Below are 16,405 nucleotides of genomic sequence, written 5' to 3'. Positions count from 1 at the left end.
TTCGTGATCTTGTGGTTAAGACCGATGGCTACAGTGCTGAAAGTCCTGAGTTAGATTCTCACTTGGGGTGCTAAAAATATCAGTACATCAGAAGGGTAATTTTCACCCTCTCACACACATCTTTGTTAATGTTCCGGGATTGTTGAAAACTTGCATATTCATCAATATTTGATTTTGTGGTTTTAACAATCCAGACAGACAAATAGCAATAAGGTGTTTAGGAAAACATGACCTAAAACCTCCTTCATATATGACAAAAATACATGGGAACTCATATTGAATGGTCAAATGTGTTCAATATGAAAATTGAAATTAAGATGGTAAAATCAAATATTAGCCGTTACTGTAAATGGACTTAAAGTATGACTTTTCAGCAAATTTAAAGGGAAATGACACGGAAGGGGCCAAATAGTGTTCAAGGGGAGCAAATGCTATTTAAATTAGTATGCAGGTTTTAAATATAGAGGGAAGTTGAGTCATCTTTTTGGGTGAAGTTAAATACTGACTAGTGTGTGGTTCTCATTGGGTCTAAGCGTGACCAATATTGACAATTTTTCGCAAGCGTGAAACGTGAAAGTCAAATTATTGTGTCATGAAAACGGGAAATGAGGTCTGTCGTGAAAACGGGAAATGGGGTTCTGCAGGACCCCGGAAATGACAAAAAAATGGAAATTGCTCATGTACATAGTGTAAGCGGGATATGGGAATCTGACAAAACAGTAAGTGGGATCTGGGATCAGAACACCACCCCCCCCCCCCCCCAACCCCCCCCCCCCCCCCCCCAATGAGACCCCCTTATGTAGATTTACCTTCTAATTCTATATAAAAAAAACACAACTAAGAACTAAGTTTAATTTACTTTGACTACTGATATGCAAACCTAGAAATATTTCATAAAATAGTGATTGAAAGATTCATAACACTTTGAAAGGATAATTCAGACACGTGTTACGCGGGGAGCATGTTTTAAATTTGTTTACAAATAATAATGTCACGTGATCCCGCACTGACCTCAAGTTGCATCGCCCTTACAATTCACTAATACATGACCATTTTCATGCAAACATGCAACGTGAATGTGATTGGTTATCATATAATACAGAAATAATGCATGCACAGTTTAAGAAGAAATTAGTTCAATAAATCGATGCGATTTTCACTTTTGACACGAATAGGTCGGGTTGACATTACTGTCATCGGAGATAATATTGAGATAAATGGGATAAAACGGACCGTCAAAAAGGTCTAGAGGAGCACATCAGTAGAACCTTAACATTAACTTACCAAAATTTCTCTAATTAAAGAACTATATAACTGAAATTTCACAAAGATAACGGTAAACATTTTGTTGATGGTGATGATGCTATTATCGATCCGTTGAATTCAGGGTCAACGGAATTTTTTGCGTTGCGTTTAAATCATTGAGGCCATCTATTTTTATTGCGGGTTCCACATATATAAATCGGAATTAAAGAAAAAATGGAATGTTGTTAGCAGAATCAAAACAGAAATGATGAACATTGCAACATTTTCAGCAAAATATAAATAGGATGGAGGATCTGTGTATTCACATTATTTGTAAAACTCTCCTTATTCATGTGAAGCGTGTGCTTTACATCGAGGCTTGCTATGCTTATCATTGACGCCACAGTACTTCAACCAATCAGACAATGTTTATTTTGGGCATTTGACTTTTTTTAACTCAGATTTTGGAATATTTTAATCGAAATTATAGAAAAATGGAATGTTGTTAGTACATATAAAATAGAAAATGATGAATACTTTTAGCTAAAGATAATTTGGATGGGGGTTCTGTGTATTCACATTATTTGCACAACTCTCCTTACTGATGCCATATTTTGGAATTTCCGTGACCTAAATGGTTCGCGAAAATTAATATTTTTATATATAGTATAGTAAAAATACAGACCAACTTGATGTTAATCCACAATAACATAAGCTATTTTCTATGTTCTTTTCATATTTGCTGGAACATAATATATGTATAGTACCCATATCTGTGTTTACAAATATGTTTATATAAAAATAAAGCTGAAATCTTGAATCATTAATTTTACATTTAGTTTTATCTTGTCATTTTTAACTAGACTAGTGCATGTTTTTTCAGTGCTTCTGCTATTGACTAAGTGGTCATTTATTAGCATTGGTTTGTTTAAAGTCAGTTGTTCGTGTCCTTAAGTTGCAATGTTTTCCTTTATATTCATTTTTGCTTTACATCTTAAAAACTATGATAGTAGATAGACAGAGAGAGAGAGAGAGAGAGAGAGAGAGAGAGAGGATAAAGCTGCGAATAGGTCAGCATAGATGAAGTAATTAGTTGTTTTCTTAGAGAAGTTATTACCCGTGTATGACGATTTTTGTTTTCCGTTTGATGTTTTGGACAAAACTGTAGGATATAAACAAAAGCTGTTAGCAGAAAAGAATATCAGAAACACAAGATCAACAAAAAAGTGATTAAATCAGGACTTATCTAATCTTGAGAGAGAAATTTATAAACAATCTGACGTTGTTTTATCATTGGTCACAAAACTGAAGCTTTCAATTCATAGAATGTCATTATTCTTTGCATTCATCTTCTTTATTTCTCAAATTCATCATCTTAAAGTTTAGGTTTTTTTTATTTCCTTATTTTGTTTTAACTATAGACAACTAATGCAATAAATGGAAATGATTGAAAACCTTAAATGTTTCACTTTATCCAGTTTGCGATGTTCCCTTTGCTGCTTTGTTAGTTATACTCTACAGACCCAATGACCGGCTATCGGTACCATGTGTACGGCAGATGCTATAGCCAGCAATGATAAATATCAACTGTACACGATTGCAGAATCTATTTTACTGCAACCGCAATCTGAAACGCAGACAAAATTCGGCTATATACGAACAGCAATCGGGAACACATATCCTTATGTGCGGATAGCAAGTAAGGACTATGTCCTCGTATAACTACTTTTATTCGTTTAACTTTTGATCAAACAAACACAGACATATCATAATTCAGTCAGGGATATCGAAAAGTTGGTTTAAATGTCCACGGTAGATAACTACTTACCTACAACAAGGTAAATAAGACACGTATGACCTTTTACCTATATATAGATATATAAATAATCTATTGGAATAGAAGAAAAATGAGCGACGGTGAACCTCTATTAATTAGCGATGAAAGACGTCCAAACCCATATGATACCTGGGAAGACAAAATTAGACCGATTGTTGCCGAATTTGTTGGTGTGACCGTTTTCGTGTTTGTTGGTACTATGGCTGTACAAACAAACGATATTACCAGCATTGGCCTTGCACATGGTTTGATGATTGCATTGCTTATAATGGGACTTGGAAATATAAGGTAAGAAGATAGCGTACAAAAATAACAACATCCAGTTTCAAAATGTATACATATATATTGTTGTCCTAAATATTGCACTAGGTCTTGTACGGTTTAAGGTCATTTTGTTTAGCATTTGGTGAAGTCGCATGGATTTCTAACGAAAAATAAAGTAACAAAAAAAGTAGAGTTGCTACAGAGATCTGTTGGTCTTAACCAGATAAAGAGCTGCGTGCGATATATATTATTTTAGGCCAAACGCTAAAGATTTTAAGTCTAGCGCTTTAGTTTTTAAGTCAAGCGCTTTAGTTTCAGTTAAGTCAAGCGTACGTTGCTATTTTTTTAAATACACATTTTCAAAAATATTTCATTCAAGCATAGCAAAATGTTAAGCAAAACTACCCAATTTGATTGTTGATTTTATTTCAAACTGCCATTTTTCGTTTAAGGTGAAAGGCGAATTTTAAATCAAATACCAACCCAACCACAAAAAACCCATACTAGAACAAGTGATAAGAAACGATCAAAGAGCTAAAAAAATAATAGGGATAAAGATTGAATTCCATAACTGAATACTAGTATAGAAATACGAAAAGGCAGTTCAAAGCCATGACGCTATACTTTAACTTTGAGACACACACCAACACATACATCTCGTTATACTCATACTTTTTTAGTTCTCAAATTTTCTATTTTCCTTACTAGTTGAGGCATACATGTGAGTTAATATGTATAAACTATCTAGATTATAAATGATGTACCCCAAGACAAAACGCACATGACAATATTGTTTGTTGACAATGAAACAGGACACTTTATTCAAGGGTGTTGTCAAAACTTATCATCTTGTATTTAATCTTTTCTTCGAAATGTGTTGTGACGTTTTATGCTGGTTAGTGATGCGAATGATATTTTAAATCGTGAACGACACCCTTGACCCTAATGTAATTACTTTGAAAATTTTTATTTATATTACAGCGGATCACATTGAGTGTGTAGCGATAGGTAATATCTATGGTTAGCTTGTTTGTTAGCTGAACCGTGAAGTCATTCTTAGGTTAGGTAAAATACCCTAAGAATAGATTACTCCGACAAAAAACCAATCGATCTGTCTGATTGAATATGCTACTTCGAAAGAAGGGTAGCATACCTAACCTAATAATGACTTCACGGTTCAGTTTACAAGCAAGCTAACCAAAGATATTACCTTTCGCTACACACTCAATGGAATCCGCTGTAAAAGGTTTTTTTGTAAATTAAAAGAATCAGAAGGAGACTTCGTCGGGTTTCATGCAACTCGTGCATTATTGACACGAATTATCATTGATATGGAAATATTAATAAATGTTTACGAAACTTTAAATTTTTCGAAATACTAAGGATTTGTAGATTTCCTTTGATGCATTCGGTCCTTAATTATCTTCAACTTTATTTTGCCTTTTTTGGTTTCAAGCGTAACGGGTGGAGTTTTTTGTAGAATGCGCGTCTGGTGTTTAAAATCGCAAAAGTGATATTTTTAATGAGGTTTTTTTTTTGCTAGTCTAAAATGACAATTCTTGAAAACAAGAATTGCAATTAATATTTAACTTTATTAAACGTCTGCTTCAAGTAGATTTGAAGGCATGTGTTGTCTGGCTCGTCATCATCTAATAAAATTAAAAATAAAAACTGATGAGTACCGATAGTGCAACCACTATGAACTTTTATCCAATCAGTCAAATCAGGTTATCACAACTGTTACACGGTTAAATGTTTTGTCATTGAATTTATATTTGTATATTTGTATATTTACTTTTCATCACGCAATCCCAAGGTTACATGATAAATCATATGATTAGCTTGATTGACAAAAATCTTAGGATTAAATATGAGTGAAGGTGAGCCCTTGGTTGTCTCTGTCAATCATCATGGCACTCAGAATGAAAATTTTGAAAGTGTATTTAGACCAGTACTTGCTGAATTTGTTGGTGTTACCGTATTTGTGTTCGTTGGTACTGTGGTTGTACAAACCAATGATATAGTTAGCATCGGCTTAGCGCATGGTCTAATGATTGCATTGCTTATTATAGGCATAGGTAACATCAGGTAAGAAACTATATGAAGTAATTATATAATTACAGTATGAACAAAGGGAGTTGCGATATACACCAATGAAGCAACAACCCAATTCTCTAATATTCTAATGTGAATATCAGAAAACATCGAAAGGTTCACATACGGCTCTAAACAGTAGACTAATGTACGACAAGCTCTAAATAGTCATAAGTCCAGTAAAGATAGAAATAAATTAAACCACTATAAAAGATCTTCCATCCACGCCTTATTTCCTTTTTCAAGTACATAGAAAGATCAGATATAACAAAAAGTAACCATTTTCGAAGTTGACTTGAGACAGTTACTGTACATAAACATGTAAATAGGTAAAAGTAGTTTTTGAGATCTCAACAAATCTTTCAATGAAAAATGAAAAGTTCACGTATAACAACAACAGCAAAATGTCTTATAAAATTTGTCTTATAGGGATCGTCAGGTTATCTATTACAAGACAAAAATCCCTGACCTTATTTATGTTGAGTATCTTTTTACAATGCAATTCGACTGCTTATTGTGAATAGAAAGTATAATTTGGTAAGTTTCTCAATCTTTATTAGTATAGTCAATTCTGAAAAGTTTATGATATAAAATTTCAAGTGTTTGGGGTGTTATCCATATCACTAACGCGTTACACGGGGTACTCATATGTTTGAGCGTTCTGCATTTTTACATCATAAGAACGATTATAACCCAAACTTGCCCACAAAAATTGTATGGATTGCATTTTGAAAAGAACAAGAATGTGCGTCCATAGGAAACCATATCATCTCGCGATATCAAATTTCCATGTGAAGTTAACCACTGCGAAATGAGGTTCAAATCCCTACTTTAGCATAAATAGTATAAACATGTCGTTTCCTATATTAGTTCTTCTTACGTTCGCTTCATGTTGGATAATTATCATATTTGCAATCATACAACATCTCCTTTTTATATATGTTTGTACTTTATAAGTTTAAATTGGTGTGATTACAAACTACTGGTACATTAAACTAAAACTTGTATCTACTTGCAAGCCAACTGAATCTTAAACCAACCTTGAACATAACTTAAATCTAATACGGATGAACGAACGAACAGCATCAAAAAATAATGTCCCTCTACTCCCAGGCTTGTAGGCGGGACATAATAAAATAGTTCAGCATGCCTAGTGCAAATATAACAACCCTTTATCTAAAGCCATGATGTACTGTTATCTCAATTATCACAAGGTATATATTATGCCTTGTCATCGTACATATCTTAAACTTTTTTTTAAAACATTAGATAGAACGATCCCGAGGTGTATTTACATATCATATGATTAAACATGATTGGTATAAATCGAACATTTTTTTCATTAAGTTCACTTACTAATATTGTAAACCATGGGTGAAGGTGAAGGTACTCCTCTGCTTGTTTCTGTCAGTAATAATAGTTTTAAGAATGAGAACTTTGAAAAAGTATTTAGACCAGTACTTGCGGAGTTTGTTGGCGTTACCGTATTTGTGTTCGTTGGTACTATGGTTGTACAAACCAATGATATAGTTAGCATCGGCTTGGCGCATGGTCTGATGATTGCATTGCTTATTATGGGCCTTGGTAATATCAGGTAAGATCTTATATGGTGTTGAATATGAACAACAGGCGGTGGCACGCTCTTAATCTGTTTTAGTTTTGCCGGAAAAGTTTTACACTTAACAGTCTATTAATTAAAAGATCCGTTATCATTATTTTTTCTGTTTATAAGCACCATCTCTTACGATATGACTTAAAAACAACATTGACGAAGTTTCTTATTTGAGACAAGCACATGCTATGTGGGGAGGTAAAAAAATATATTGAAACATCCCCCCTTTTAACCAAAACCAAAACCATGTTTAAATATCAGATAACTTTTTGTTGATATAACCGCTTTTATCGGAGAAAACGATTATTCATATCAAATTTAGATCTACCTTGTTATTTGACCAATCATGTTCTAGATTTGTTCTTAATTTATTGTCCCTCTAAAAATATCTCAAATACTAGCCACTGGAACATTAACGACAATAATCAACCATTTAGAATCATTAGAGAAAACATCATGTTCCATATATTGCCATTTCATCTCATGCATGGACTGTTTTATGCATCTTCAACGAAGTCTGTCATTAACGTTTTTCGTTTTTCTACTTTCAGTGGTGGACATTTTAATCCTGCAGTGACTCTTGGAGTTGCACTTAACGGGGGTATATCGATATCTCTGAGTGTTCTGTATTTCTTTGCTCAGATGATTGGTGGAGCACTTGGGGCAGCATTTACCAGAGTAAGTAGTATAAATGTTATAAAATATAGTATTAACAATGCTCTTTATTTCAAAATAACAAATCCTTTCAGCGTTGAATCACGGCTTATTAACTTTTGAATTTCTTCATGGTAGAAATTGAAACATTGAGTTCTCATTGGTTCATATTCGAGATTGTTTTAATACTTGGAATCATGCATGGGACCAACATGTGCTTTAAAAAATTGAAAAAATTATAAGTAAATGTGAATATGTTGTTCTGGATCTTAAAAGGGGATATGTACTAATATTGCCCATATTACCTATCCGTGTTTTACGTCCTGCGAGTCTTCAGGCGAATGGGAATATGAAGCTCTGACAGGGAATAATATGACCCTGTAAACCCATTGTAGGGAAAACGGTAGTATTTAATTTTCCCAGCATTAGGTTTGCCTTTTGTGTACCCAAGACAGTGAAGAAAGGCAACTTAGGTCCTAAGGAGCGCCGTGATTGGATGTAAGGGTACAATATATTTTTTTATTTATCTATGAATAACTGCAGTGTTTATATTTACAATATTTTTAAAACCTATTGAAATATTTTCTAGAGAATTATTCGAAAAGGCTTTCAAAATTTTATAAATTTGCTGCAAAATGACGGTGAGCATGGATAACATAAACAAGCTCCGTTGGAAATTGGTCATGATACTATTTGGCTTCAATTTTTAAAATAGAGTAATAAAGTACTAACACCACACATAACTGTTTTATCCAGGTTTTTTTATTATAAAAAGTGGTAAACTTAGAAAATGTTAGTATTGTCGCCAATGGCAGAATAAATAGTACCGTTTTCAATGTAGTCCGAATAATAGTTTTATTAAAATACTGCCTGGCGTGCACTGATTTCATCACTGGTTACCATTTTGATCTTCGTTTTGTTCCAAAGATATTTGGGCTGATATATAGTGTCAATTTAACCAATCAAGTTACAAGATTAGACATGATACTAGTATAACACGCCAGTATCATATACATTTTAATAATCATATCACAAATATAGCCAGTCAAGGTCGTTAAAAACTCCCGTCATCAACAAATATTCATGTGACGCGTGCATATAGTCTAATGTGCGATATGATGGGTGTCCGTTATAAAAAAAACAAAAAAAGAAACATCCATCAGGTTTCACAGTATTAGCCTATGATTTGAATTGGGCTTTCTGAATTGTGTCATAAATAAGATTACTATTAAGTACTACATATCGGGTCTAATAACATTCGTCGATACATATCGGACTTTAGGGAGAGCCAATATTATAATAATGATCATGTAAAATGTGTTAGTCTAACTGTACTCAAGGGAGCTAAGAACATGTACAGAAATTCATTTACATATTTGACTTATAGAAGTGGGTTCAAAATAACAAAGTGTGTTTTCCAAAGGTAGTTTTTGAAAATAATATGCAATAACTGTAAAATAAAATATTATTTCATGTTTGCAGGCCGTTCTTCCGTCTGATGTTTACCATGGTGACATGTCTATAAATGGTGGAGCTCATACACTGTCAGCAGGGGTTGAACCGGGATGGGCTGTTCTGTGTGAAGCTATTTTGACTTTCGTTCTTGTTTTTACTGTACTTATGAATGCTCTAGATAAAAGGAATCAAGATTCTGTTTTAACGCCGCTTGCTATTGGTTTTGCTGTAGCTGTGGATATTATGGGCGGGTAAGTTTCATTTCTCTTCTTTTGCTGTAGATGCATTTTTAGCCGATAAAGTTTATTTGCTATTATGCTTGTTTCCATGTTTGTTTGCATATACAACAAATCAAAATAAGAATCAATGATGATGGGTGTACACAAAAGGCAAAAATATAAATTTCTAATTATTTGAACCAACTTTAGTGAAAATCATATGCAGATAATATGCTCTAGAATAGGGTCTAGGACTGGATGAAAATCTAATTAAAATACAATCTTGTGTCTAACTTTGCCCTGTAGGCAAAGCGTAAACAGGTGGTATGTAAGGTAATCACTTTGCAGTAACACCGTCTTGCCTTCAAGTCCACGTATAAAGCTGTTTAAATAGAAAAAAATATCTCTATTAGAAATACATGTGAATTGCTTTCACGTAAAAACTGTCGTATTAAACAGGAGCCTTATATATATATATCCTCAACGTTCTTAAATTACAATTTTAAATTATAGGGGGATGACCACTGGTGCTTCAATGAATCCAGCACGAAGTTTTGGACCAGCGTTGGCGGTATCAACTTTTAACGACGATGTATGGAAACATCATTATGTTTACTGGGTAGGACCAGCTCTCGGTTCTCTTGTGGCTGCTGGGATATATAGGTAAGGACATGATACTAGTAATAACTTTAAATGTTAGACAATCCTTAGATCTTTTAAATTGATTTAAAACAAGAGGCTCTCAAGAGCCTGAATCGCTCACCTGAATTTTTTTGGTTTAATCTCTCATCAATGATTATTTTGGCTTTTCAATTTATTTAAATGTTCTTTGAATCGTCCTATTTTCTTCAAAAGCAAAAAAAAAATCATTTTCTCCTATGTTCTATTTTAGCCATAGGAGCTATGTTTCTTGACATACAAGGAAATGAAATATAAAATTTATACTAGATACTCTGAAACTCTAAAACTCATTTAGCCTAAGTTTGGCTGAAATTGATACAGCAGTTTCAAAGGAGAAGATTTTTTAAAGTAAGTCAACATGATGAACAAATTGTGAAAAAAGTCTTTAAAGGGCAATAACTCCTTAAGAGGTCAATTGACAATTTTGGTCAAATTGACTTATTTGTAGATCTTACTTTGCTTAACATTTTTGCTATTAACAGTTTATCTGTATCTATAATAATATTCAAGATAATGACCAAAAACTGCAAAATTTCCTTAAAATTACCAATTAAGTGGCAGCAACCCAACAATGGTTTGTTTGATTCATCTGAAAATTTCAGGGCTGATAGATCTTGACCTAATGAACATTTTTACCCCATGTCAGATTTGCTCTAAATGCTTTCGTTTTTGAGATATAAGCCAAAAACTGCATTTGACCCCTATGTTCTATTTTAAGTAACGGCGGCCATGTTTTTTGACGGATCAAAAATCAAAGCACACACTTTGTGCAGGATAATCTAAGGAACAATCATGCTAAGTTTCATCCAAATCCATTCAGCAGTTTCAGAGGAGAAGATTTTTTAAAGTTAGCAAATATGATGAACAAATTGTGAAAAATTGTCATTAAAGGACAATAACCCCTTAAGGGGTCAATTGACAATTTTGGTCATATTGACTTATTTGTAGATCTTACTTTGCTGATCATTTTTGCTGTTTACAGTTTATCTTTATCTATAATAATATTCAAGATAATGACCAAAAACTGCAAAATTTCCTTAAAATTACCAATTAAGTGGCAGCAACCCAACAATTGGTTGTTTGATTCATCTGAAAATTTCAGGGCTGATAAGTATTGACCTAATGAACATTTTTACCCCATGTCAGATTTGCTGTAAATGCTTTCGTTTTTGAGATATAAGCCAAAAACTGCATTTGACCCCTATGTTCTATTTTAAGTAACTGCGGCCATGTTTTTTGACGGATCAAAAATCAAAGCACACACTTTGTGCAGGATAATCTAAGGAACAATCATGCTAAGTTTTAACCAAATCCATTCAGTAGTTTCAGAGGAGAAGATTTTTTAAAGTTAGCAAATATGATGAACAAAAGGTGAAAAATTGTCATTAAAGGACAATAACCCCTTAAGGGGTCAATTGACAATTTTGGTCATATTGACTTATTTGTAGATCTTACTTTGCTGATCATTTTTGCTGTTTACAGTTTATCTTTATCTATAATAATATTCAAGATAATGACCAAAAACTGCAAAATTTCCTTAAAATTACCAAATAAGTGGCAGCAACCCAACAATGGTTTGTTTGATTCATCTGAAAATTTCAGGGCTGATAGATCTTGACCTAATGAACATTTTTACCCCATGTCAGATTTGCTCTAAATGCTTTCGTTTTTGAGATATAAGCCAAAAACTGCATTAGACCCCTATGTTCTATTTTAAGTAATGGCGGCCATGTTTTTTGACGGATCAAAAATCGAAGCGCACATTTTGTGCAGGATATACTAAGGAACAATCATGCTAAGTTTCATTCAAATCCATTCAGTAGTTTCAGAGGAGAAGATGTTTGAAAAATTGTTAACGACGACAGACGACGACGACGACGACGACGACGACGACGTCGACGACGACGGACGCCAAGTGATGAGAAAAGCTCACATGGCCTTTTAGGCCAGGTGAGCTAAAAAAAAAGGGTACGTGAACATAAGAAAAAGAAAAGGATTCTGTACTATCTGTATGTGATTCACGAAAAACTACTAAACTAAGTGGAGTTAAAATTTCAAATTCATTTTGAGTTTGTGGTTTAGCAACTCCACCAAATTTAAATGAAGTAATGTAAGCAATTATACGCAGTCATACTTTTAAGTCTTTGCTAAGTATATATATACTATAATCACAATTTAAAAATTATTACAGGTTTTTGTTTCGTCGATGAAAAGAAACTTCTGTCTCGTCTGAGAATGAAATGAACTAAAGCCTTGCTGGTTTGAAAGAAGACGGAGTTTGCGAAGATGCTCAGAAATCCACTTTCTTTGAAACTGATACTCATATTTATGCATGATATTTTGTTATAATTCTTGTTATGTTTTTGAATAAATTGGTCGTGGGATGTGATCTTATTACTTAACCATACTAAACAACAGAATGCCTAAAAATGCGTATGTTTCTACGCTGTATGTTATTTGTTTTATGTAAATTGTCTCATTTTCAAATAGTCCGTAATAGAGGTTCTGGATGGGGTCCTTTATATTTGTTTTCTTTATTTTTTATGTCTTCTTTTCTTTTTTTCTCTATACTTTATAAATTGTACCTAATATTCTCTATTCTTCATATTTTAGCACCCCATTATTCTTTAATTTTTTAATTTTTGGATTATTTTTTTCTCCTAATCTTTATTTTGTTCGCGCATTTTTCTCTATTCGATAGACCCCGAATACAGACCCTCTTAATAGACATTACAAGAACGTGAAAAAATTAAACAATTGGAAGAGAGATGTAAAAAATAAGAAGATGTGGTATGATTGCAAATGAAAAAAATATTCACCAGCGACCAAATGACTGATTGCATGCAAATATATGCTACAGTAGCAAAGCCCACACCGTATAAAAAACTTTTATGCTATAAAAGGCATCAATATTATAAAATATAAAACAGTCCAAACAAAAAAAACAACAGTACAGCAATACATAAAACAATAAAGACAACACAAATCAAAACATTTCAGTACACATCCAAAAACGAAAAACGAAAAAGATAAATAGCGACCAGCGACAACAAGTGACCTGCATGTGGCTAGAACAAACAGAATGTGGTCGCGGGTGTTGTTTACATGTGTAAGCGAATGCTCTTATGACCTGGAGCACAACACAAGAACATAAGAGGGACAAAAGATACCAGAAGGAAATTCAATCTCAAATGTCGAGAAAGACAAAAAAAGCGACAACGTCATTGCTATAAAAGAAAAAGACAAACAGACAAGTAATAGTACACAATACACAACACAGAAAACTCAAAACTAATCAACACGAACTCTACCAAAAACTAAGGGTGATCTCATGTGCTCCTGACACCTATATTTGTACATCCGGATTTAACGGACTTAAGGTAGCACAATACAAAGATTTTTTTACTTCCAATCACTAACCTTTGAAATGCTGTAACTTTCTTATAAATGCATAGAAAATAATAAAAGAGGTATATATAGATAGATAAAAGATTAATCTTTTAAATGAATGCAATATTTTTATTATGCAATCATTATGTAATCAATTATTATGTAATTAGTGGCAATATCTAGGTAAGTTCACTTGAATGAATTTAGCTCTATCATCTCTTTAACTATACTAAAAAATTTAACGGAATCTTAATCAACACATCATGGGCTTCAAAAGGGTGTCTCAGATTGTCTCTATGGTGTTCCATTCTCTCATAAATCTCTAATTAGTGTAAACATCCTAACCACATAAAAGAAGATAATGTTCAATTATGTGTAAAATTTGTTCTATACATTCTATCTGAAATCTGAGACACCCTTTTGTAGATAATGGCCATAGGAACAACATATAATAAAATCAACCCTCTAGGGTTACCAATGCAGAAGCTAATTTCATTTGAAAGGGGAAATTTGGTGAAAAATATTTTAGACACAGTTAACATTATAATTGGTTACATAATTGTTGCATAATACTAACATTGCATTTATTTGAAAGAGTAATCTGTTAGCTATCCAAAACTACCACTTTTATATTTTTTCAAGCATTATTAAGAAAGTTACAGTATTTTAAAACTTGGGAGTTGGAGTTATAAATCTTTGTATTGTGCTACCTTAACCGTGAAAACGATGACAAAAGGGTTCATTCCCTCTATTCCCACTTTTTATAAATCTGGTAAGAAAAGGTAAAATTTCATGTGGGAATAGGAGGAAAACTTGTGCAAACAAAGGATTATACTGTAAAAACATTTTTTAATCAACTGTTAATTGGCCCAGTGTTTTTTTTATTAGAACAGGTAATAAGTCATTTTTGTATCTGTATGAATTCTGTGGGTTTTTTTTAAACAAAGAAAGAAATTAAAACAAATATAAGTATAATTATTTTATTACTTTTATAACACAAATTCAACTTTGGATTCATTCAAGCATAATATAACAAATTATACAACAGCACTAAAACAAATCACAGATTGTAGCAGTTAACAATCATTGTATATAAGTCTATTAAAGTTTATCATCTATTCTACATGAAGAAGATGGGAGGCTGCATCGCCAAACTCTATTGTAGTGACTTCTTGGTTGCGGTGTCTAACCTTAAGTTCGTCTAATCTGAGGTTGATTTCAACATACTTCTTTTTTGGGGCTGCTCTCTTTCCACCGGCGTACTGGATCATAGTCATGGCGTTGAATGCTTCCTCATGTTTCAGTAGTTTAATCAGTTCAAAGATGTTTGGATGTGCATGGGTGACATGTTTCTTCAGTTTGCTGTGCCATCCCTCTAGATGATTTGTTGTCCTTGGCCCTTGTGTTAGGTAGTGGTTCCAAAGATGACTGTTCTGTTCAACCAGGTATGTTGTTACATAGTCTGTAAAGGCTGTGTAGTTAGTGTTGGTATCGATCTGGTCTATGTCTGTTAGAGCATTAAACCACACATCTTCAACCTCGGCAAAGGGTATAAGTGGAAGTACAGCAGCACGACGTACCAGTTGGTGAATATTGTCGTCATTCTTGTACGGAACCTGAAGACCTGTTTCTTGTGCTTTTCTCCAGATGCATTGTGTGTAGTGGAAGAAACAGCCTTTTGCGTTGATGCCAGGAAATACAGAGTATGCTGCATTTCGGATGGCGACTTCATAATCCAGGAAGATAGTGTTCGGCTGAAGTTGTAGTTGGTGTTGGTGGCAGAGATCTTTAAGTAGAGTCAGGAACCTTGTATAGACAAGTTCACTCTTGGCTGGAAGTAAACTGTGTACGAGTGGGTACATTGCTCCGTCAACCATTGCGTGAAAAGTGTATAGTTGGAAGAATAGACTTGGACAGGTGTAAAATGTACCATCCCCATATATGATATCTGCAGCTGATAAGTGAGTTAGATTCTTTTGTGTACTGAAGATAAGCATACGCCCTTCTGTGTTATCGTCTGCTTGCAGGAATGGATCACCTTTGGTTGTACGTGTCCAAATGCCATCTATGTTGATTTGGTCAACAGTTTTTGGTAAAACTGGAAGGTTCTTCTTGCGTTTGTTGTACATTGTGTTCTTGCAAAATGGAAAAGTTGGAATGTTCTCTACAAGTTCTTGTGTGTCGATTTTTTTAGCTTGGATAACTCAGTCAATTAAAGTTAATCAAATCTGATTGCTGATGCTTTGAAGTAAGGTTAACAGTTTTCACCAATTATTTTATATAAGTAAGTATAACCAGATGATCCGCCGGGCGTAGTTTTATACGACCGCAGAGGTTGAACCCTGAACAATTGGGGCAAGTATGGACTCAACATTCAAGCTTGAGATGTCTGACACAAAATGAATGGGGTCTAGGAACTTAAACTTAAAGACTTAAAATTTTTAAATTGGACATTTTCCTATTATGGTCCAATATCCAAAATCTAAATACATGGTTACATTCAGCATATCAAAGAACCCCAAGAATTCAATTTTTGGTGAAATCAAATAACGTTCAATTTTGGACCCTTTAGACCTCAATGTGGACCTGTTGTCTGCTCAATGGTCGGGTTGTTGTCGCTTTTACACATTCCCCATTACCTTCTCAATTTTATTTTGATAGTATCTGAGAAATTGACAAGGCAATGAAAAGTAAATTGAGCTGTGTAATTGGGGTCGAAGGTCAGATGAAAATTTCTAGACAGACAAGACCTTAAAATTATTCCAGACCAAACTTATTGACTTTTATTATAGTATATGAGAAACGGACCTGAAAAGTAAAACTTAATGTTGACCAATAAACCATGAAATTGAAATCAAAGTTGATGATATCTGCCAGACAGACACCAGCACCTCACAATAATAAAAATTTCATCACTTGCTGTGCATAAAACATGATTCTGTATATTTAACATCC

The 16,405-nt window shown here is 33.6% G+C and overlaps 2 protein-coding genes across 3 annotated transcripts; one reads left to right on the top strand and one right to left on the bottom strand.

Moving 5' to 3' along the window:
- The first annotated feature begins 3,121 nt into the window (after positions 1–3,121).
- On the top strand, positions 3,122–12,444 carry LOC139489712 (aquaporin-8-like). Of its 2 annotated transcripts, none has more exons than XM_071276445.1 (5): positions 3,122–3,370; positions 7,604–7,730; positions 9,189–9,412; positions 9,893–10,042; positions 12,252–12,444. In XM_071276445.1, the coding sequence occupies exons 1-5, from the start codon at positions 3,153–3,155 to the stop codon at positions 12,268–12,270; spliced, it is 738 nt and encodes a 245-aa protein (XP_071132546.1). In that variant the 5' UTR covers positions 3,122–3,152; the 3' UTR covers positions 12,271–12,444. The 2 variants fall into 2 exon arrangements, with proteins under 2 accessions (XP_071132546.1, XP_071132545.1); XM_071276444.1 differs by lacking the exon at positions 3,122–3,370 and adding an exon at positions 6,789–7,034.
- A 2,121-nt stretch (positions 12,445–14,565) lies between these two features.
- Positions 14,566–15,579, bottom strand: LOC139489997 (uncharacterized). The gene has a single exon (XM_071276851.1). The coding sequence runs from the start codon at positions 15,577–15,579 to the stop codon at positions 14,566–14,568; it is 1,014 nt and encodes a 337-aa protein (XP_071132952.1).
- Positions 15,580–16,405: the final 826 nt, after the last annotated feature.

Source organism: Mytilus edulis, chromosome 9, assembly GCF_963676685.1.
Source record: "Mytilus edulis chromosome 9, xbMytEdul2.2, whole genome shotgun sequence".
Classification (NCBI taxonomy): Eukaryota; Metazoa; Mollusca; class Bivalvia; order Mytilida; family Mytilidae; genus Mytilus; species Mytilus edulis.
The sequence above is the reverse complement of the archived record's forward strand: the minus strand, read 5'-3'. Positions and strand labels throughout refer to the sequence as shown.

Excerpts from the sequence above, each read along its gene's own strand:
- LOC139489712 (XM_071276444.1), top strand. The coding sequence starts at position 6,811 with ATGGGTGAAGGTGAAGGTACTCCTCTGCTTGTTTCTGTCAGTAATAAT. Across the intron at positions 7,035-7,603 it reads ATGGGCCTTGGTAATATCAG|TGGTGGACATTTTAATCCTG; the intron begins GTAAGATCTTAT and ends TTCTACTTTCAG. Across the intron at positions 9,413-9,892 it reads GCTGTGGATATTATGGGCGG|GGGGATGACCACTGGTGCTT; the intron begins GTAAGTTTCATT and ends TTTAAATTATAG.
- LOC139489997 (XM_071276851.1), bottom strand. The coding sequence starts at position 15,579 with ATGTACAACAAACGCAAGAAGAACCTTCCAGTTTTACCAAAAACTGTT.